Raw genomic sequence first — 24,784 nt, 5'->3', positions numbered from 1 at the left:
ACTAAATTCCGCGAGGTGTGCCACTTGTAAAATGCTTGGAAAAATGAGTGGCGAAAAGTACTTACACAACCGAAAAAAGTAAGCCCTATTTCACCACATCCGTATTTCTTTATTTTTTTGGGAAACATTATTAAATAATGATATTAGAGCGAAGCTTAGTTAATAACAAAGTGACTTTCAGTGAAAAAATATCAAATACTGTACTGGAAAAACATAAAATATTGCAAGACAATTTGTCTGAGCGTTGACAAGTTTATTAAGAACTCCATATTTTTTTTGGTGACTGTTCACCTTGTCGACAATTTCTTCAATTAACTTGCAAATAATTTAGTCGGTGGAGCACCAGTTATGGTTTTCTGATCCGTTGGACTAGAGGTTACGAAGTAATAGTCATTTCGTAGTTCCATAAGCTCATAATTCCCTGAAAAAGTGATTTTATTTGTAGGTGGCGAAAAAGTGCTTACTGGCGAAAAAGTACTGACTCTACCCTAGTTCACAAAATAGAATTTTCGCTTTGGGAAATAAGAGAAAAATTTAAACATTCAAAAGCTGTCGCGTTTAAAGGCAGACCACTTTCCCCTAAATAAGAAAAAATTGAAAAAAATATATATTTGCAAATAATTCAAAACTTTTTAAAAGAATTCTTCAACTTTATAAAACATTTTACAAGTAATTTTATTTTAAAAGTATTCGAAAACAAAATCGTATTCTCAACACTTAAATATTACTGGACATTTTAAGTAATTGAAAAATCAGTAAAAAAAATCTAATGAGTTTGAAAGAGAATGAAATAATTTCTTATCAGTTAAATTTTATAAACTTCTGCTCTTCTATTTGCTTTTAAAACTAAATTAAATTAAACTAAATTAAACTAACTAAAATGCAAAAACTAAAAACTCATGGAAATTTGAGGAACAAAAAATGTGGCCGGAATTGTAAGCTGGCCAAAATTTGGTACACTTACCCTATTGTTACAAAAATCAAATACAATACTTAATGAAAACTGTATTCGAATGTGCTTTGCAATATTTTGGTACTAATTTAACATTTAGCACATGCATGTACTAAATTATCTAATGTCGAAAAAAGGTTTTAAGATGATACAGTTAAAAATCAAGGATGAAATAGCAAAATGATGACTATTTTATTATCAATAAAGATTGACCTAAAAGATTTTACAAAAAATCTCCAACAAAATATTAACGCAACCTTCCACTTGTACTAAATTTCATATAGGTTCAGAAATATAGTAGATCCGGTCAGCTCAGGTATTTATCATTGCTTAATTTTCATTTCTTTATATGTATTTTCTATCTTTCATTTTGTTCTAAAAATTTAATCTATTAAAAAATTATTAAAAAATATTTTAGTACAGTGATTTTCTCCTAACTAATCATAAAGGATTTTACGATTTTAAAAATTGTTTTTGCACTTTTCTAATGCTTTTAACATCAGATTTTTACAGACAAAATCTAGAACTATTGAGTACTAAATATTTAGTACATTGAATATTTGTACTAAAAACATAAAATATTCTAAAAAGAGGCAGAGTGATTTTTTAGCATAATTTTGGCTAGTAGTAAAATGTATTAACTTATCCCTTTTGCCTTCGGAATTTAGTACATTCATGTACTAAAATGTACTATTATTTTATTTTTTTATAATACTGTACACTGTATATTGTATACTTATATACTGTATACTGTATACTGAAATTTCATTATGTTAAAATTCAGTTTCGTTTAGAACTATGCGAAAAAATCGTATACCAATGTAGCCAAACAGATGAAAAGTAGCCCCACTTCCCCTCATCCTATTTTGGAGTTTGCTATGCTGTCTCGAGACAACCAATGATAGTCCGTACCTATCAGATATTGAAAATCTGTGAAAGACTTTTGCGACTTGATATTCAAATTTTTTTTTTTATTTCAGGGAGCAACTACGCTCGCAGCTTGAGACTTTTGAAATTCTAAAAACGTATCTCTTCCTCGAATTCTCTTTCAGTGATTTCTTTTCCATTGACCATTTCAATTTCCCGACATCCCACGACACAATGGTCCAAACAGAGGAAATTCAATTTTCATCTCGCATGACAGGTATTCAATTCGTTGTCTATAATCCACCCTCATCCACCAACTTTGTCTACAATTTTACGGCAGGTATTGTATCTCCTAATCGCCTTTCATTTCGGAATTCCTCCAACACCCATAAATAACCTTTTCTGCCCACCTCGGTGGAGAGATTTTCCCCAAAAACCACAATAAACATCACGGAAATGTCATTTCCCGTGAAAAAGTTGCGGTCTGTGCAGACTACCCGGCTTGGCAAGTTGGACATTATCCTTAATCTAAAAGGCATAAAACTCACCTCCACAGAAAAGCGTCACATCGGCCAAACTCTCGGATTTGAAGTAATTCGAGAAGGTAAGCGCCAAATTGGACGAGTAGCTGTTCCACTTGAGACAAAATTGCTGATGTGGATCCATGGCGATGATCTGCAAAAGTGAAAAAGAGAAGCTTATTAGAGATCTCTTTTATGCCCACCCGTCATAGTGTCAGATTCCCTGGAAGTGCATTTATCATTTTTGGAGCGCACGATTGAATTCGTTGAAGGCAATTTGATCACGCCTCATCTAATTCTTCAGCCATTGCCAATAGTTACTTTGCAATGAAATCTATGAATTTGTCAGAAAAGTATCAGAAACTTTCGGAAATGACAATAGTTCAATAAGGAATATAATTAAATTGCAAGTACGATAAAATGAGACTTGAGATTATTTAATAAGACCTGTATGGTTGGTTGCGAAAAGCTTTATTAGGTTCGTTAAAAAAGCCCTTTTATGGCTTCTATACGGACTTTATTTCCGAATTTAGTAACAAGTTCTTCAGGAGCCCTATAGGGCTCAATTCATAAGACATTAAAAAGTTTAATCATAAAGCATTATAAGCTTGTTTAGAAGCCCTAAGGTAAAATGGGGTAATTTGGAATGATGTCTATTTTAAAATTTTGGAATTTTCTCACTGTCTCAAATGGTCAAAGAGAAAAAGAAGACCAAAAAGAAGTACAAGACTTTACATTCGAAAACACTTCTTCGTTGCTTTTTTCGTCTTTTTGTCGTCTAAAACTGTTGGGAAATCTTAAATCTTCTTAAATTTCCAAATTAGATATGATCCAAAATTACCCCATCTTACCATAACGCAATTTCGAAATAAAGATTTTCGAATATTATAATTATGACAGCTGTCAAAATAAAATTGAGAATTACTGTCGAAAGACATCTAATAGCAATTATCCTAGAACACTAGACAAATTTGTACAGTAATATCAAATTTTAAATATCGAATTTTTCATATCTTCGAATCTTATAATTTGAAAAAAAATCGAATTGGAATTTCTATATTGCTAAATTCTCTAATGTTCATCGGTTTGTGATTTTTTGTTCACCTTTAGTTTGACTAATAATTCAGTAAAGAACTAGTAAAAAGTTTCAATCATTCCAACTCTCACAGTTTCGGTTTTAAAATATTTTCGAAAAGTATAGTTTAACAGAGTCATCAATATAAAATTTTTATAGTCAATAGTTCGGAAACTTAACGATTTATCTTTCAGTACTTATTTAAAAATCGTTAAGAAAAGCAAACGAAAAGGAATAAATATAGAAATTTGAATTTCGAAAAGATTTCGAATTTTACGCTTTTGACAGCTGTCATTTTAAGATAGTTTTCTATAATCCATAGAACTATTCGAGCTTTTCAACGTTGAATATTTCCACTAAACATAGAGAAAAATGCACCAATAAGTGTAAAATTTAGTAGTAAATTGTTTTTCGAATACTACTTTGACAAATGTCAAAATAAATTTTCTATTCATCTAATATTGAACAGATTAAATTTTTGAAGTCATTATGATGAATAGTTCAAAATGGAACCAAAAAATAAATATTTCATCGATCGGGTTAAATTTCTAAATGAAAAGATCATCGAATAATGAAATTTCGGGGCAATCATCTTCCAGATGGACCCCTAAATAAAAAATAAAAAAAATAATGAAATTTCGACCGATTCTGACAGCTGTCAAAGTAAGGTCACAATTTAAAAGACTTCTAAGTACCTCTTATACATCATAAATCAAGCTTCCCACATGGCAGTAATAATTTTCCGAAATAACTGATCCCTAAAATTTGCCCCAAAGTTCCATGGAACATGCCCGCACGACTTTTTCACCTTACTTCAATCAAATCAAATACTGAGAAACACATCACGATTCATTCCGGGAATGCACTTTTTTTTGCCGGCTGACTAAATGATTCAAAACCACAAGAGAATATTAGAAATAGTATACCATCTAATCTTTTCAGAAAAGGCTTGGAGGTTTTTTTTCCATTGGGATTTTATCGCATTTCAATTAAATGAATTTCTCGTCAATTCTAAACTTAACAGCATCTTAAGCATTTCACATTTAAGTATTCTGTATGTTGTGCAAGACACCCGGTGTAATTTCACTTTTTCCATCTCATCTTTCTCACACTCTCCACCTAATCTCCGTCCAAGCCGACACTGATTCCTATGTATGATGAGATTGATCGAATTTCCGTGGGCATCGATCACTTCATCATGGTTCTTGGCCGTGGAACAAGGTAAATTGGAGGTATACAACATAGCAATAGGGCAAGTTCACAGATAAACACTTTAAACTAAATAAATTAAAAAAATAAATTTGCAGTGGTTCTGAATCACTTTAAATTTTGAGTTTTGCAAAGCTTTTATATGACCTTTTTAATAGCGTTTCCAAAATTCGGGGATTTTCTAAATTTCGAAATACCGGAACTTTAAGGATTTTGATATTCTAGGAGTTTCAGGATCTTGCAATTTTTGGAATTCCGGTTTTATTCGAGATCTCTAAGTCCCATCGTTTCAAGAACCACGCAATTCTCGGAATCCTGAAAATTTCGAGATTCTGGGATTTATGGGATCCCAGGATTTTCAAGACCATACAATTTTCGGAATACCAGTTGTTGGTAATCCTGAATTTTCGAGATTTAGAAACAACATAATTTTAGGGATCCTACAATTTTCAGAATCTCGGGATCTTCGGAATTTCATAATATCAGGATTTTTGTGACCCTGAAATTTTCGGAATCCCAGAACTTTTGTGATCTAGAAATCCTAGGATTTTCAAGACCCTGCAATATTTGGAATCCTGTTTTTTTTTCGAGATTTCTTAGTCTCAGCGTTTTGCGGACCGTGCAATTCTCGGAATCCCGGAAATTTCGGAATACTGGATATTGAATTAAATTGAATTTACGGGATCCCAGGATTTTCAAGAAACTCTGCTATTTTTGGAAACTTGAAATTTTCGTGATTTAGAAACATCATAATTTTAGGGATCTAACAAATTTAATAATCCCGGGGTTTTCGGAATTTCGTGATATCACGATTTTCGTGACCCTGCAATTTTCGGAATCCCAGGACTTTTGAAATTTAGAAATCCTAGGATTTTCAGGACCCTAAAATTTTTGGAATCCTGTTTTTTTCAAGATTTCTGAGTCCCAGTGTTTTAAATACCGTGCAATTCTCGGAATCCCGGAAATTTCGGAACATTAGAATTTACAGGATCTCAGGATTTCCAAGAAACCCTGATACTTTTGAAAACCCGGAATTTTCGTGATTTAGAAATACCATAATTTTAGGGATCCAACAATTTTCATAATCCCGGGTTTTCGGAATTTCGTGAGATCAGGATTTTCGTGACCCTGCAATTTTCGGGCTTCTGAGATTTTTAAGATTTAGAAACTCTAGGACTTTCAGGACTTCTGAATCCCAGAAATTTCAAGATACTGGAATTTACGAGATCCCAGGATTTTCAAGAAACTCTACTACTTTTGGAAACTCGGAATTTTTGGAATTTAGAAATACCATTATTCTTGGGACCCTACAACTTTCGAAATCCCAAGATTATCGTCATTTCGTGATACCAGGATTTTCATAACCCTGCAATTTTCGGAAACCTGATTTTTCGAGATTTATAAGTCCCATTGGTTTAAGAACCACGTAGTTCTCGGAATCTCGGAAATTTCGGTACACCGGGATTTAGGGGATCCCAGGATTTTCAAAACCTGTATTTTCAGGAACCTCCAATTTTTAGAAACCCGGAATTTTTAGTATTAAAAATTCTATGATTTTAGGGATCCTACAAATTTTAGAATCTCAGGATCTTCAGGATTTCGAGATACTAGGATTTTCATGACCCCGTAATTTTTGGAATCCAGAAATTTTTGCGATCTCAGAACTTTTAAGACTCCGTACTTTTCGTAATGCCATGAATTTTCAGGATCCTCGGATTTTTAGAATCCTGATTCCTTATATTTTCATGATACAAGAATTTTCAGGGCCCCACAAGTTTTTGAATCCCGGAATTTCCGAAATACCGAGATTTTCAGGATCGCTATAATGAGGAATTTCATTATGCCAGGGTCGATTCTTATTAAATTTTTGATCGCAGGAAGAATCCTGATTCCACAGAGCATCAAAACATATTTTTATTTTTTTTCCAAATTTAAATAATGCACTTGAAAATTAAAGTGTTCAGTAATTTGAATTACACTTGCTTGCAGCATAAGCACGTGGTGCAAAACGTATGCCGCCAAAGCACCTTGATCCGATGCTGCCTCATTGTGTGCATCGCTCTTGGAGCCCACCGCGGGGATCATCATCGTAAAAAATTTGTGTGATTTCGACACGCATACAGCAAAGTATGTGCAGATTGTGCTGTATTCGAAAATTAACTCCAAATGCACACAACACGTGGCTTTGTGAGAAAGAAAGAAAAGAGTAACCGTCGAAAGCTCCATCATCGTGATTCCAACACTAACAGTTTATTTATTTTGTATTATTTATTGGATTGAAACGACTCTCAAAAAGCCATAATATCCACTCTTGCACACTTCACACATACTTGGGCTCACCACCAGAGGAAGGCCCCAAGAAATTTACAGCGAAAAAAAAAGACGTTGAAAGTAGTGTCTATGCTTATTTCATTTTTTTTTTTTTGGCGAAACGCATCAGTGGAATAAGAAGTCATTGAGAGATTAAATAGGCGAAAAATGACGAAAGTAATAGAGCTCCACATGAAAAGTTGCACATATTGCGCTCAAAGAGAGAATTTGACTGTCCAATTTGTTATTCAGCAGAAAAAGTAGGTCCGAATGCGGTCTCTTAGGTCAAAACTATTTAATGGTCATTATGAAAAACAAAACCCATTAAAGCACCGAGCGCATTGAAACGCACCAACTGAAAGTTTTATACTACCACCATGGTTAAAATATCAAGTTGATAGTATAAAAGTTAGGCATTTGAGGAGGGCACAACATTCAAAGAAAAAAAAAAGGCCGAATTAAGGTCATTTGTGCAGCCAAAATGGACACAAATATACTAAAGTATTGCGACACCCTCAATGTGACTTGTGCTTAGTCTTTTATTTCTTTCTTTTCGCTTTGAAACGTGCGAATTTATGCAAATCGATACAATTATCTAGCAAAGAGCAGATTTTAACTGAGCTGCTTTTGTGCTGCTTGGACTTTATTCAGTCGCCCAAAAACGGAAATGCCGGATTGAATATGCATTTCTAATCCATATATAGCAAGTCTTGTTGTGGCCAAATCATCTTCAAGGACAAATGCTTTTGGCAAGAACACCCAAAATTCCTTGGAAACACCACATGTTTTTGTGCATAAATGTTTCAAATGGAACACCAATTCTGGTCAAGTTCAACCCAATTGGACCTATACTTCTTTTTTAGGTATGCAATAAAACTTTGCAACAAATTAATTATACTCTGGGGCTATTTAAAAAAAAATAATAATATATGGGAACTAATATATCTGTGATTGTATCTTCGAAATCGGATTATGGTTTTTCTTTCAAACTAATTTACTAATTTTTCAGGGTACTTTTTTATTGAATAACGCTTCAAGCTTTGTCATTAACAAGGTGTGCAAGAACCGTTTGAAACCGAACAAACGTCAAATGAAACTTGTACGTCAATGGTCAAAACACTACCTGAAGAAACTTATTTTGACGTTTGTTCGGTTTTAAACGGTTCTTGCACACCTTTGCATTAAAGAAAAGCTGTCGTGCTATAAACTTAAAAGTTTTTATAGCAGAAAGTGAGAACAGCGCCAATTAGACAAGCCACATGTGTTTTCATATCGGAAAAGATTTTCAGGAGCTACGTAATAGACTTGCTATAAAAAAATTTGACATTTGACTTCTGTAGCACGAGATGCAAAACGATATCGAGAAGTAAACAAAGTTTGGAAGAATCCATGGTGTTTGTAAGATCATTAATTTTATCGAATTAATACTTAAATATACTATAACTAATTTTTCATGTAGTTTGTCAAACTATAATTTGCCATAATGGCGTCAACATGCCATAAAAAAAGCATTAATGGATTAGTGAAGCAAAATATTTGACAAGCCTAAATATTACAGTCATCTGCTTGAAATTAACGGGGAATACCTACGAGGAACATTACGGAGAGCATCACCCTAACAAGGTTCCCGATGAGGGACTACAACTTTGGAGTTGTTAACTCATTTGTCTATTGGATCAATAATGACAGCCGACAACAACAGCTCAACAGAACTTCGCGCATAGCTACTTAAAGCCAATAGGGCCTATCTCAGTCCATCAAGAGTTTTCCGATTCGTTCTGAACCAATACCAATACCGTTCCAATAGATCGACGGCGTGGACCAGGACGCCAGCTCATTAGGCTCAATAGGCTCTAGTAGGCTAGTTATCTGATTCCTAAGACTGAAAGCGATCCAGTCTGGAAAGTCTTTAGGGACGGACTCTACGTTTCGCGTAGACAAGGCTGACCCAGTCTACAATGGATTAACGGAGTGAACCAGGACACTAGGTCATTTGGGATCACAGCTGGGGACACAGGAAGAGCGGCGAGGGTGGCGTGTAACAGGTTCGAGTGAAGACAAGTAAAGATTGAGACTAATCTATTTGTCTATGTTGGAGAGCGCTACCACCGATACCACTGGCACCCCTAAAAGAATTTTCATGCCAATAGCTACTATTATAAATTGATTTTTTCATTGTTCTTCATTCAATTAAGACGTTCATTTAATAATTCTTATTAGGTAATTTATTCTAATAAAAGCTGTAGTACGATATGAAATGGTTAGAACTTGTATACTCGTGTTTGCTTTTAAAAGATAGGGCCACCTACATCATTTATCCATCTTCGGAATAATTTAATTCCTCTTCTTTCTCTAAAGTAAAGCCACAACAGAATATTATTTTTAAATTTATAATAAATTTCTTTTTTTTATTTTTTATCTATACTTTTAATAAAGTTTAAAATAATTAATAATAAAGTTTGTTGAAAAATAAGTCTGTACCTTACTTTAAAGTTTGTGTATTACATTATTTTAGAACGTTCGAGCCTAACGTACCATAACACCGTAAAAAATAAAATAAATAAATAAATTAATGAAACAATAATAAAAGATTTTTTTTTTGAAAAAATGAAAATTTGTACAACAAATTTTTTTGTTTGTACAAAAGCAAAGGGAGAATAAATATATTCTACTTAATTAAGTTTGAGTTATGCCTGTATTTAACTCGCAATCTTCCCATTCACAATTTGAGTTTTTCCAATAGTGTCTTACCTAAAAGTAAATAGAAACGCTATTTGCACAAGGTTTCGATAATGCCCAATGAATTCGAATTTAATTTCGAATGTTTAAACTCAATTATTGCACATCGCGGGAAGCATTTCCGAATTAAGATGCTGTTAAAAGAATTATTAAGTGATTGAAAGAGGAATTATAATTGGCAACTGGCTCTCCAAACACTTTGAAATTCGAAATGGAAGTATTTCAGCCACCATGCAGACGAAACGAGAAGTATGTCTTGGTTTTCGAAAACGATCTTCGAATTTTTAAACTCCAACTGTGGTTAAAAGAAATAAATCACATCTTTAGTAAAATTTTTGTAAGTTTTTGGTAAGATATAAATTTTAAAGTTTTGATAAAATGGTTTTAGTATGTATAATTTATTCTTTATTGGAAAAAAATAAAATTAATATGGCTAATTCAATTACTTTATCTTTGATATTAAGAAAGTAAGTATGGATTATTTAAATGTATTTTTTGTATTAGTTTTTTTTTAATATTCTTTTCTTTAAAGAAATCTTGAACTAGTAATATTCAATTTTTCTTATTGTTTCCAATTAAAATTAAAACCTTTCAATTTCTTTAAATCGACCACTCAGAATATAAGTCGAACAACTCGATTTTTAGCAAAAATCTTTTTATTCTGTGAATATCATACTTATTCATGTCCTGTGAATATTATACTTAAAAGATAATTATTTTCAAAGTTATAGAAACTTTAAATTTCAAAAATTTCATACATTGCATGTAAAATTTAAGCTTCAAATCGCTCTCCTGTAGAATTTACTTACTGCGGGTTATTCGTTTCTTATTCTGAGTAATCGAAATAAGGAGTATAATCTTCTGCAAAATTTCCTTAACCCTTTAACTACGAGACACTTTTTACGGACTGAAAATCTAATTCGGTAAGTTTTTTGCTTCTATGAATGACAGGAACGAATATAGTCTAAAAATTTAAGTAATTTTTCTGACAATACCAATGAATAATATTTTTTGCTTTAATGAAAAATATTACGTATGAGTATTGTAGTTTTTATTGCCAAAAGGGTTTTGCTTAAAAAAAATTGGAAGTATAAAAAATAAATAAAATCAAATATGAATTTGAGAATTTAAAAATTCGCCATTTTTGAGCTTAAATATTTACTACATAAATAATAGCTAGATACTTGCAAAAAATATTCTAGATTCCTTCAACCTTCTACTTTACAATTATGTACAGACATAAGAAAGAAATAACTTTGGGTAGACATGAAAAATTATTTTCTTTGTGAGACACCGGTGTTCCAATTGTCCTTAAAGGGTTAAAGAACATGTGGTTTGGCCATGTATAAGTTTCACTTATACATGGCCAAAATATTTTTCTCCATGCTTTTATAAATTTTATTAATTTTGTGTATCTCCTGCCCACGATAACTGAACAGAACATCCTAAATCAACATAAATACATTGATTAGGAAAAGGATCACGAAAGAAAGTTGATCTGCATTAAACTGCCCCATTCTATCTTTAATTTTATGCATATCGTAAATTAATGCTCAATTTTGCAAACTTCGCAAAACTATTAAGTCTAAAGAGTTTTGACTCCTGTAACAAAATCTTTCAACTTCGCATAATAAACTTTTAATAGTTGTAAAACTTTGTCCACAATCTTCTCTTCATTTGACTTTAAGAAAAAATCTAATGTTGAGGCAATAAATGTGATTTATTGCTCTATTTCGCATGCATTTCGTGTCTCTTTTTGGGTGCGACAATCTTGGCGGAATAATTTTCATAGACGTGTCAAAAGCTCCCATAAAAGCTTTCATGAAGTGCATCAAGAAGAGGTAAATTATTCAAATTTATGGCTGAGAATGCAGAAATCGATATTATTCAGACATGCAGTGAAGGAGGGTCCTTCGCTGCAAGCTTTTTTTTTGGAGGTGACCAATGGGGGCCTTGTGCTCCATTCAATCGATTTAATTTTCGGCACTTTTAATTACTTATCCAACACTAAATCGCATTTTATGCATCTAGTCGGGTGTGGAAGTTGCAAAACTGCCCATTCTTATCTCTTTCACTTCAACAGTGCCTCCAAAAAACATTGTTCATTATCCAAATGGAGTGTTATGTTGCACCATAGAGTCGAGAGCTTTTTTTTTCTCCAAATAAACTTCAAAAAGAGAGGTTTTTCTTCTCGATGCCGCCCCCTTGGCCCCCACGGTGGAGGCAGAAAGAGAGGCTCTGCGTGCATGACTGGAAATTTCAATATGAAATTTCGTGGATTTTTTTCTCTCTCCAGAGTCGAGGGAGGAAGAGAGATGTGGGAGGAAGTGCGCTGGAAAGGCGCATTTTATTATTTTCACAATCACGCACCAAGCATTGCGCATGAACCAATAATTATGCACTCTCCACGGAGAAGTGGACAGGGTTGGAGTTGGGGGCCTGCGTGAGACTTTTCTGGTTGCAATTCCCAAAAGTAGCCCCCTTCCCTCCTCATCAAACACCAAAAAAAAATCTCATTTCGTGGATTCATTTAATAGATTATTCTCCATGTAACGGTCCAACAATGCGCATGCAAGCGTGATGGATCTAATGTTGGAGGTTCTTTTTTCTTCCTCATCTTCCACGCCAAGCACTTGTGCTGTAGCCCATCTCCCCAAAAGCAACTGCTGCCCATAATGGCGTAATTACAATTTTTGGAAGAATAATGAAATAAAATAGAATTACCATGAAAATAACATATACGCCATTCAAACTCATCTGTTCTTCTGTGGATGTGGTAGTTCTACAATAGAAACTCTGCACAGACTACAGTGGGATTAACAGATTGGTGGTAAAATGCATAAAAGAAGAGTAATAGCTTTCACAGACCTCCGTCTCAACCATAAAGTTTAACTTGACCTATTCCATAAGAGATTCATCCCGTGAGGAACGCCCTACAATAAATTCTCACGATTTTACTGCAAATTTTATTTTAGGCTTGATTTTACACACCATGTGTAGAATTTACACACTCCGTGCTAGCTTACTACACTTTAGACTGGGTTTAGATCTATAATTGAACAAAGTAAGCTGAAAAGCAAATCTGTAGTGGGACTGTTGAAGTCTAGAGTAGAACGGTACCACTCATTGATCAGTTGGGGTGGTGACTGAGGGGTGCTACAACGAATAACTTCAGAAAGTATTACATCGCCGATAGATGGAGAGGTGGGCGTCCGACGGATTATCCCGAACGCGCCTAGGAAATGGTTCCTCAAACGGTCCTTAACCGTAAAGCTGTGAATCAAAATGAACCATTAATTGAAGCGAGAAAAATGATCTGCATCGTTTGTGTGTACCGGATGCCTGATGAGCTACCCGGAAAGCTATGGAACCTGTAGACCTGGAACCGGAGAGAGAAGGTCAAGAAGCCATCCCAGAAGGAGATGGAAAGACTTAGTGGATGATGTCTTTAAAAAACTGGGTATCTCTAAAGAATTGCTGGCAGGCGATGCCTCCGGATCGCCGACAATATAAGGGTGGTGGCGAAAGCCTTTCCTCTCAAAGGAACGTAGTCCTACCTTAGTAAGTGAAATCGTGTGCTTCCGTACAGAACGAAAACCTATTTTTCGTTCGAAAATAAACATAAACGAAGGCACTGTATTTGGTGGGTGTATCGTTTGACAACTAAATATACTTCACTTCTAATTTTTATCCTCATTTTCTTAAAGTTTGATGTTCTGTGTGATTTTTAGCATTATTACAATGGGAATTCAAATTCAGATATACACCAGAATCAAGATTAAACGTTTTTGAACGTTAAAACTGGAAATAAAAAAAAAACATTCAGCAGTGACACAAACCCGATAGACCTAAACAAAATTTACATTACATTTCCTTCACATTTTCTTTTATAAAATAGGTGTCCTGACAAATTCAATTGACTATCGCAAATTGTTTTTCACTATTTTTGTTTCATTGTTATTAGTCAATGGTTTATTTTCATTGAATATGTTAAAATTGTTAATAATTTACGAGAAAAATAAAATCTTTTCTTAGTAGCGCTGATACATTACTTAAACGGTGTATGTCTCAGCTCAATTCACTGCAATTCTTACAGAGATAAATGTAAATAGACAAAATTCATATGACGTTTTCTTTACACTTTTCTGTGACGTCCAGTGTGTAGAAATGCTATCACTTTTAATAAATGAAAATAAAGAAAAAGCCGTAGCGCACGTCACTGCCCTCTATGGTACATGTCCTGACTAAATTGCCTAACCAACAAAAAATGATTCTTTTTCACAATTTATGTTTCTTTATGATGATATACTACATTATTATCACTGAATATTTTAAAATTTTCTATCAGTCAGTGAAAAATGAAAACAAAATTTTCTTCAGTAGTGCAGACGTAATGCTTAAACGGTGTGTGTCTCTGCTCAATTCCCTACAAGTCCTTATATGTGATATTATGTACAAGATTCTTCGAAACTTGAATAAAAATAAACTGGTTTTTGTTACAGAAAATTACTTACAATTTTTTTATTTTATTTGTGAAACTTTATGTTTCATTTGATCGTTTTACGAAAACGTTTAGATATTAATTTTTCAATTTCAAAACAATTCAAATTTAAAAATTGAAGCTACTTTTAAAATTCCTTTAATAATTTTAATTGCTTAAATTAAACTCACAAAAAGTTGACAAACTCTTGAAATAGCATTTCTTTCTTCTGAATTATTCGAGATTTTACAATTTCAGCCATGATATGACAATGACCTTGTGAAATTTATTAAAACGGTTTTTCAAGGTCAATGTTTAAAGTGATCTAGATAGCGCATTTCTTAACCGATTTGGCTAAATTTCTATACACTGTGAAGGTCTTTGAATCCCCAATCGATCTGAAGTAGTTTGCAGCGGTTATAAAGCGGTATTGAATCGGTTATGAACCAAAATTTATTTTTTGATTGAAAATTTTTACTTTAACTCAATTTCATGCTCTTATCTTTGAGTTGGGCTCAGAGGTGGACAAGTATAGTTGGGATGTGAATTAATTCAACAATTCAACTTGTCGGATTGTAAATCTAATAAATCGGTTTTTCGCAAAATTAGTTTTTTTTTGTTTTTCAGGTACACCTTGACACTTTCACTGAGAGAAATCCGAAAAAGTTAAAATAACATTCTGGAAATGTTTATTTTACCCTGCAGTATTTATCCAAAATCGGTGTAAATATTACCCTTTTTAGGTATATTGGGGGTTAAAGTTACCCTTTTTCATGTTAATTTTACCCTTAAAAAGGAGTAAAATTAACATTAAAAAATGTTGATATATTTTTACACCTAGTTATTAGAAAAAAAAGTTGATCGCAACCTCTTTTTTTCCTCAGTGTTCTAGCTTCCCAGTGAATCTATCAAAAAGTTAATTATTCCCGAAATTATAGAGAAATCGCTCTCTTTTAAAGTTGATCATCCATGATTTAGTGGTTTTATATTCTGTGCCTTCGAATTGTACACATTTTACGTTTAATTTAAATAACACCAAGAAATGCAGTACTAATAGACAATTTTGCGCAACACTGTAAATATCTTGGGTTCATAATGGAAGACTTGACAAAGACCGGCAAATGTTGCTGAGGACGCACCGGAGAAAGGTGATTAAAGAGTTGTACATCCATTTGACGAAAAACGCAACATGCGCGCGGGAAACAAAGACCAGCAACTCTACCAGCCGAAGAAATAGAAATGCTGCAAACTTAGAAGAAGAAGAAAAAAACGGCCACGACCATAGGAAATTTGTTGTAGTTTAGTCTTTTGTATCTGCAGTTGAACAATTTGGCGTGCAAGAAGTACTCAAGGAGAGGAGGGCTAGCAAAGCCAAAAGAGATATTCTCGAAAAAAAAGAGAGTTCAATAAATTGTGAAGCGCACCAAAACGAATGGATTTCATATGAGATGCCGATGGTAGGTGAGGTGAAGAAAAAAAAGAGGCATAAGACTTTTTGGAAGAGGTAATATGCTTGAAAATTTCCGGTACAGCTACTTGCACCCAATTCTTCATGAGTTGCGGGATTTGAATTATTGATTTCTCACTATTTCGACATTACCAAATTCATACACGCATTCATCGAAATTCCCCCTTCAATACAATCCGCACCATACAATTCATCTCTCTGTCTTGCATACGGTTGCCCATGAGTTCGGATCTACGGGAGAAATTATAATTATTCAATTGGAATCTCATACAATCCCTTTTGCGCACTCCAAAAACTCTCTGCATACAGAACGCATTATCTTCATTTGCATACTACAGCGAAGCCGTTCGTTATACTCATCCGTCATTGCGCAGTGACGTTGCACAATTCCCTATGCTATCGCTCATTAGTAATGCAATTGGCATATCTCGAGATTAATTTCGAACTTGGCCTCGCGGCACTTTGAGTGCATTTTTGGCTTAAAGTAAGTCATAAAGACATTTTTGCAGTTGCACATGAATTTGCAGGAAAGTAGCAATAAGCGTGCAAAGTATGTTTAAGTAGAAATTTCCCCCTTCACTGGGAGAAATCCGAAAAAGTTAAAATAATATTCCGGAAATGTTAATTTTACTCTGCAGTATTGATCCGAAATCGGTGTAAATATTACCCTTTTTAGGTGCATTAGGTGTTAAAGGTACCCTTTTTCATGCTAATTTTACCTTTAATAGGGTGTAAAATTAACATTAAAAAATATTGATATATCTTTACACCTAAAAAGTGTTAAATTTATGAGGAAAAAATGTTAATCACACCCTCTTTTTTTCTCAGTGTTGCATCTTTATGGCATGGCTCATGCAGCACCTTTTAGATCAGGCACGTTTCGTGAAATCAAAATTCACATCCCATTCTTTCTCAATGGTTTTGCACATATCTATCTCACTCTTTCACACTCCAAATTCAGCTGAGCTAAATTTAATTTGTTATGATGTTTGAAAGAAGAAGAAGAAGAGGTAGAAGGAGTGAAATAGACATATCCAATAAGTTTGAGAAAGAAAGGAAAGTGAATTTTAATTTCCTGAAATTTTCCTGATCTAAAAGCTGTGCGGGATCCATTATGACTCTGGCACACTTTTTAGATCAAGTTAATTTCGTAAAGTCAAAATTCACATCCCATTCTTTTTTGAAAGCTTTACATATGCCTATCCTACTCGTTCCCAATGAAAGGAATTCCAAAGGATGAAATGCAGTACAAAGAAAGATTTGAAAAAACCGGGCACACGGTGATACGAAGACCTGGCAGAAGATCCAGGAACTACGAACTCTAATGGGTAAGACCGCGTCCAGGCGGTCTTTACAAAAATCACATTTACAGCGACAATAAAGGTTTATTTATTTAAAAGTGCTATATAGTGTCCTCGGTAATAATCTTATAAACATCTCTTGAAAGTTTGAACTCATTTTGACTCTTCGTTTTGTTGCTATTCCCAGTTTTGTGTGACAGGTCAGAGAAAAAGCAACAAAATATATGTGTGCAAAAAAACTCATTTCCAATTTCCATAAAAATACCGATTTAAAGTTATCTGACTAAAATAAATTTATTTTTTACTGAAAGATATGTCATTCTACTTTGTACATTTTATTTAAAAAATTGGAAAAAACTAAAAATGTGAATTTTAGAAGCAAAAAGAGTTTCAAAAAATTTTTATATTTTCTCACCTAGCGCCTAAACTAAAAAAGATAATGAAGAATGGATGGTTTTTCGACTTTATTGGATCATAATTATCCTAGAAAACATTGTTTTAGAACCTTTTTTCGCATATTATAGAAAACACCGTTAGAGGGTTAAACTGATTTCCCTGAATTCTGAGTCTGAGAAAGAGCATTAACATCGTTTTGCCCTGGAGGTTGGACACAAATGCCAAGACAGCGGTGGACGCTGAAAACTACACAGCATCTCATTAAAACGAAGTTGAACTTCGAATGCACTGCTTAATAATAAATTTATCTATCTCTTTTGTACTAAAAAAATCGTACTAAAAATCAAATGATCGGATAGTTAGACTTTTGGATGAATTACCCGGATTTCCGAATATTCCCATATGAATTAAGAATTATTAAAAATTTTAATTACAACAGGAAGTAAAAACTTAACTTTTTAGAATGCGATTGGCTAGATCTTTAGGCTTTAAAGTAAGAGAAAGTGGGACAGATTTTAATAGGTGTACCTTTAAAATAGGGGCATTTTTCGTTCAATTTTTAAATGGAACTAGACCTTATCATGATATAATTGAGCTCCATAAACCAATTGTCCAAATGCAGGTTTTAAATTTTAAAATATTTTATTAAACATTTTAGTAAAGAGTCTTTCTACTTTTTTCAGTAGAGATTTATCAGAAATACTAAGACAAGTAAGAATCAAAAACACTTCAAATATATTTGTAATTCAATTCATTTAGATAGATTTAGATACATTTTATTTATCAACATTGTTTAGGAGCAAAACAAAAGAGAGGCAAACGCGTGCGTTGTAGTTTTTGGCGGCCACACCGCCGTCTTAGCGTTTATGATCAACCTCTAGGAAAAAAATCAGAAATAAAAGTAAAATAAATTTTACATAAAAATGTTAATTTAAAGTAAAGGTAAATATTTACAAATTTGAATTAACGGGAAATGAGCTCAAACTGTGAACGTCTCTTGATTTTCTTTTGTTCCTTGCGACGTGTCGAAGATGAATGTCCTCTTCATAAGGTATTTGTACCATATTCTATACCATATGAAAAGGTCATCCATCCTCAAAACATAGTAAAGATTAAAATGGTGAAAATTAAGATATGTTCAGTGTTTTCGTCCATCTCCTGATACACTATATCGAATAGAATAGTCTCCTGATTTTGAATTACGTCGTGACATCTTTTGATGCGGTGTTGTTCGATAGCCGCCATGTTTAAGTAAGTTTATCCGTAAGACAGACAGGTCTGAACCATCTTGCCCTTAAGAGGTTGATTTAATTGGGGATGCATAATGGGCCCAGGGGGCCTGAGTGTATTGGTTTCTGAAGCAACTACTCACCATTGTAATCTAATCTATTGATATTTTCCAACTTAAGCCGAAGTTTACGCTTCAAAAAGACTTAACAGGTTTTAATAATTGGATTTGAAAATTTAAATATCTATGATATAAAAAAAAAGAATTTTCACTGAGAAAAAAGGGGGTGCGATTAACTTTTTTCCTCATAACTTTAACACTTTTTAGGTGTAAAAATATATCAACATTTTTTAATGTTAATTTTACACCTTTCTAAGGGTAAAATTAACATGAAAAAGGATAACTTTAACCCCTAATACACCTAAAAAGCATAATATTTACACCGATTTCGGATCAATACTGCAGGGTAAAATAAACATTTGCGGAATGTTATTTTAACTTTTTCGGATTTCTCTCAGTGTTGAAACCTTCTTAATCATAAATCGTAGAAAAGTCAGAATTCTTTTAAAGACCTGTGCCACTGCAATCAACAATGAGCGAACGTAAACAATGAAACGCCGAAACATGCCCAATTTAAATGATAGATACTCAGCAATGCAGACGTCAGGAGAGTAAATATGATCGATTTTAATTGAAATTCTTTGCATAAGAACCTTCTTTTTCCATCTGCAAAAAATATTATAGAATATTTTTTAAAAATCACTTCAAATGGAAAAAATTATTATGCGATATTCCATCGAATGCACTTGAGGATTCTTCCCATTTCCTTTAATTTCCTTTTCCCCCATGCAAGATTTTCTCTTCCTCTTGTTCTTGTACCACTCACAATCGCAAACAAAGACCTAGCAGTGCATAATTCAAAGTCGGAAGTAGAGATTTTCCCCCTTCGAAATGTGAAATAAAGAAAGAAAGATATAGAAAAGAAATATATGCCCAAAAGTACTCTAATTTCTTGAAGACTCTCCAAAGATTAATGAAACTATTATGCCCCCCTGAGAAGGTTAATATAGGAATTTCGTATGCAAATCAGCATCACAATTCACTGTGGCAGTGCTTCTAAATGGCGCACTTGTTCTTCCTAATTGTTCCATTGTTTCTCGTACGACATCGCATTGGGCAGAACATCTCAGGAGGGGACAGTCAGAGTGGGTCAAATATGCTTCATTCTGTTGACACGTATAACATCAAATAGATGCGCAAATGATGTACACTGGACATCAGAAAAAGAAATGATGGTATCTAATAACTTTGGGAGTGCTTCAAAAAAAAAATCGCTTCAGCGCCTCTTCCCGCCTTTCAACTTAAATCATTGCATCAAAATTTAGTGCAGATGGAGAAAGTTTGAAGAAGAGTTTTTTAACAACTGATATTTCAAATGGAAAGTGCAACGATTGAACCAGGAGCTTCTTCTTCAAAAGCATTGTTAGACATGTAGAGGCATTTCAAATTAAAAGTTCACTCGAAAAGTTGAGTGATATATTCATGAATAATTGCCATGGAAACTTTTCACCACTTGGAATTTAATTTATATAAAATTACAAAATTTTCGATGTTTTTCTATGTTTTATTTTCGTATAATAAATTTCAGATTCATACAGTTTTAGTGTGTATGAGGGATTATTAACAACGTCGTGACTATTACCAGAAATACTATAAATAAACTGCACACATTTCGATATTTTTCGATGTTTTTCTACATTTTGTGTTCGTCCAATATATTTCAGATTCATACAGTCTTATTCCATTTAAGATATTTTTTACAAAAGGGATTATTCACTGAACTATCATAAACAAATTACACATATTTCGATATTTTTGCGATGTTTTTCTTTCAAGGTTTGATAAAACTGCGAAACCTTTTAGTGCAAATGTTAATTTGATACACGAAGTACCTTTTCACTTATGTGTAATACCTCAATTTTGTAAGTCGAATAGAAACTTGATAAACTTGCACCTTCCACGTCTATTGCATATTCTATGAAATTTCTATGTTTTCGTTTTCAATAAAACATCTAATACAAGATTAAAGATAGGGAAAGAGTTTAAAATAAGGATAGGTTTGCAATCGGGAGTAGACTAACGAATATTAAAAAGAAACATATTATAAAATTTCTAAAAACCACGCCCCTGGCAAGTTGCCTGAAATTTGAAGCCATTTTCTCATATTTCGATTTAAATTTATATGGGAATTTTTTGCACTCGCTACCGTTATGCTAAATATTTAAAAAGCGAGAAGTTTTTCTGTATTATAAGAAACCTTTCCGTATGGAGGGATAAATATACTAAATTTTTGTTTAAATCCTTATTTTCTGGGAGCACTGTGAGCTGAGTCCGAGATCAATTTAGGAATTGGCTTCAAATAGCTCCATATAAAAAAATTAACTTGCCACATGATTGCTAAAAACCACATTCCGATATTTATGCGATGTTTTAAGCGATATTATAAGTTTTGATTTTATTTTTTGAGAACAGCAAAATATAATAGCAAAAGTTTTCTGTAAAAATAAGAATTATCGTTAATGTAAAAGATAGGGGAAACCGCCCATGCTTTGCACGGTCCCAAGCTTCATAATGACTAAACTATGTTATTCAATAAATGTGAATATGTGATTTTAAGCTGTGGATGAGATTACTCACATTAATTGAAAAAACATAGAAAGAAAGTAGTTATTATGAAGCTTAGGACCGTACATGGGAAATTTCCCCTAATTACTCATTTTATTCAATATAAAAACATCAATTTACGCATCATGTTTAATTTTTGAGCAATTCTATGTTTTTGGGATAAAAGTAGAAAAATCTTTTTGCTTGGGTTTGTTGTGTATGACTTACATGTTAGTGATAACAAAAGTAATACAATAGGTACAAAATTCCGAATTTCAATATTTTCGATGTTTTTCCTCATACATACAAAAATCAAATCAACGTGAAATTACCACCATAATATCCAACACTTGTTCAGTTTGCAAAAATGTCTTCAACTTATCATTTTCAAAAATCTATGTTATTCTATATTTTCTATGTTTTTCTATGTTTTCTTTTTCATTCAAAATATATCATTTTCCTTGTCAATCTAGCATAAAGCGTTCGGTTTTATTACTTTGAATAGCATTTAGGGCCTGATTTCCCAAACAAAGGAAAAAATTTTCCTAACATAACCCCAAAGCAAAGACGAAAAACAGAATTAAAACATTTGAAAGATGTCTATCATGAGAATCCCACCCACCCGTAAACCCAACTTGTCGATTTATTTCGCGATAGCGTTTTTAGAGTAAAGTTTTTAGCCTTTGCACTTCAATTGAATGCGATGAATTCATTTGACCTCCCACGAAATAAGTTTTGAAATTAGCAGACGAAATTCCAGGAACGCCCCAATAAAAGTATTTCTGGGATTCTCATGTCGCATGAGGAAGTTTTTCAGGGAGATACCATAAATGTGAATTTTCTATGCAATGCGGCAAGTTTTGCGATGTAGTTGTTGTTTTATTATTTTTTTTCTTGTAGTTTTTTTGGGGGTTAGGCTCAAATGCGAATTTTCTACGGGCACGAATATACCAAACCCAGAGATTTCAAGGGCAACCCGTACCACCCAACGAAAAAATTCCCACTGTCTCTTTATAGCCTAGTCGCTCCCCATTTCTATATCCACCCCTTTCTTCCCGCTATTATTTCAATATTCTTTTTTTTTTCAGGGTATATACACAGCCAAAATCGCAAACATACTTCTCTCTGTTCCTTTTTATATCCATACCATGTTTTCCACCTAATGGATTCCGTCCCGAACTTTCGTTTTCCATTTGGCCATCAACCACCATATAAGACACCCCATCAAGCCCCCTCGACCTAGCCCTCGGAAGGGCTGTAAAAAACGCCGCGGAATGATTCACAGCCATGCAATGCGCCACCCCCCAAACCAAAACCTCATTCAAAATATCGCGCACATAGCGCCCTATGCAAATGGCGTTTTGTTGCCACTCAAACTAAGGGAGGACCAAGGGGTTGAGTATATCCCAAATTAATGGACACTGGAGCCCTATTCGACTCTCTTTTCACTCTTTCATTTTGGAACTTGATTTCGTATTCGCGTTTTCCGCTCAGCGTCGAAATCGCGATTAATCAGATTTTCAGTTTGAAGTTTAATTAGTTTTTGGTGCGCTCTTTTATGGCCCCTCTTTCACCCCTTATCCCCCCCCCCCCAAAAAAAATACCCTCAATGGCCAAAGTGTTTTCAGTTGGCGCAAAGGGGCGGTTTTCATGGGAAAACACGAACTTTGGATATTTTTGGGGAGTTTGTTGTTTGAAATTTTCATTATTGTACTAAATCTTTTTATATTGAAAATAAATAAATAATAAAAAAAATACATGAAATGCATTGGAAGTATTGACAGAATCATGCCTATACCGGGTACACATCGTGCGCACAAGAATTTTTATCGACAACTCACAACAATGTATCCTTGTATCTGGCATCTGTAGCAGTTGTAAATTTGCGATGATTTTCCACGTAGTTTCTTTCGTTATTGTGTACTATAAAATTATTATAGGAAAGCTCATTTATATCAAAGAATATGCAAGCCAGATAATGCAATCTTTCCGTACAGAAGTAGGTCTTGAAAAATTCGAAAATCTATTTAATGATCCAGAAAAGAGACTTTCTTACTTTTTAATACTTTCGCAAGGTGGTGGAAGTTTCATCCTGTTCGAATTTCGAAGTGCTCAAGTGTCAAAGTGTGACGGTTTTGTTAGGAAAAAACAGAACAACGATGTTTATTGTTCTTGCTCCAGTATTTAATCACTCCATAATCACTGAGTAACTCTTTTGCCAGATTTTTAGTGTGATATTTGATAAATTTTCCCCACCTTGTGCGAAAATTTAGTATGAAAATTCGAAATTGAATTTGAATTCTTCGAACTTCAACGACTTTTTATGCAAATAGAGTTCCATTTACCTTTTATCCAAGACACTAATGGAGAATCAAAATCTACTTGTGTTTACACCCAATGTGTCTTTGAATTTGGCAACCATAGCAGACCAAAATTCACCATGGAAATATAAGTAAATCTTTTCCTAATTATTTCCCATAAAGCCGTTATAGCAAATTCAAATTTCGCTGATGAGTTGAATTAGCCTTTTGAGAAAATGCACTGCAATAGCTATACACAAGTTTATTTTTTTTACTATTCGAACCATACCCAGAGAGAAGTATACATATTCTCTCGATTTTTAATTTATAGAACCATAAAATAACCATAATAAATTCAATTTCCAAAATACATTAGCAGAAGTGGTATAAAATAAACCCAAAATAAATCTAGATCACCATAAGCTTTTTACCAGCAATACTCTTTGAAATTTGACATTACTTTTGATATTTATGGCAAATTATAGATGATCAATGTAGTATTAGATCCTCAATAATTCTATCAAATATTGTGCAAACCAGATAATTCAATGTGTCCATGAATTTGACAATTACATCAGACTCAAAATTTAATATGAAAATCTGCGTAAATCTTTTACTAATGATTTCCTATAAATCCGTTATAGCAAATTCAAGTTTTTCTGGAAAATTTTCAGAATTGGCCTTTTGGGAAAATGCATAGCAAGATTGTTTTTTACTGTTCACACGATACCCAGAAAACAGTATACATAAACTCTTGATTTTTAATTCCTATAACGAACCTGTTTTATTGGCAAAAATGCTATTTTAAATCCTAAAATATAAAATCAAGGTAAATCTATCTTCTGAAGTTTCATACCGGTAACCCATTTTGAGATTTGACATTTTTCCGATATTTATAGCAAATTATAGATGATCAATGAGTCATAAATCTTCAATTTTTTCCTATAAAATTTCTAAAGTAAATACAGTTTTCTTAATGATTACGGAAAATTGTTATTCTGAATATATGGAGAAAAATCAAATATTACACTGCATTGGCTAAATATTTAAAGCATACTATTTTCTTGTTGTAAAAAAAACCAACGTTATATAGTTAACTATATGGAGATTCCGGAAATAGTAGGAAAATTCAGGAGAAATTCATCAATTTCTGCATAGATTTTTCGGTTTAGGCTCCAAGCTTCTTATTGTCGGCAACCATTTGAAATAATTCCAAGTTAATAGCATTTATAGCAAATTTTAGATTATTAATCTAGTATTTTATCCCCAGTGCT

At 33.3% G+C, this 24,784-nt stretch overlaps 1 protein-coding gene across 4 annotated transcripts in view; it reads right to left on the bottom strand.

Moving 5' to 3' along the window:
• LOC129806013 (zinc finger protein chinmo) overlaps positions 1-24,784 on the bottom strand; it is an 84,611-nt gene that overhangs the window by 29,485 nt on the left and 30,342 nt on the right. For all 4 annotated transcript variants that reach the window (XR_008752140.1, XR_008752141.1, XM_055854304.1 and 1 more), the window contains exon 3: positions 2,368-2,494. Coding sequence is in view for 2 of the 4 variants with exons in the window: in XM_055854304.1 (XP_055710279.1) it covers positions 2,368-2,485 (118 nt within the window). In the remaining 2 variants the exon portion in view is untranslated. The remainder of the gene's footprint in view (positions 1-2,367; positions 2,495-24,784) is intronic.

This window comes from Phlebotomus papatasi, chromosome 3 (genome assembly GCF_024763615.1).
Source record: "Phlebotomus papatasi isolate M1 chromosome 3, Ppap_2.1, whole genome shotgun sequence".
NCBI lineage: Eukaryota > Metazoa > Arthropoda > Insecta > Diptera > Psychodidae > Phlebotomus > Phlebotomus papatasi.
Note: the sequence above shows the minus strand (reverse complement) of the source record. Positions and strands in the feature narration are given on the sequence as shown.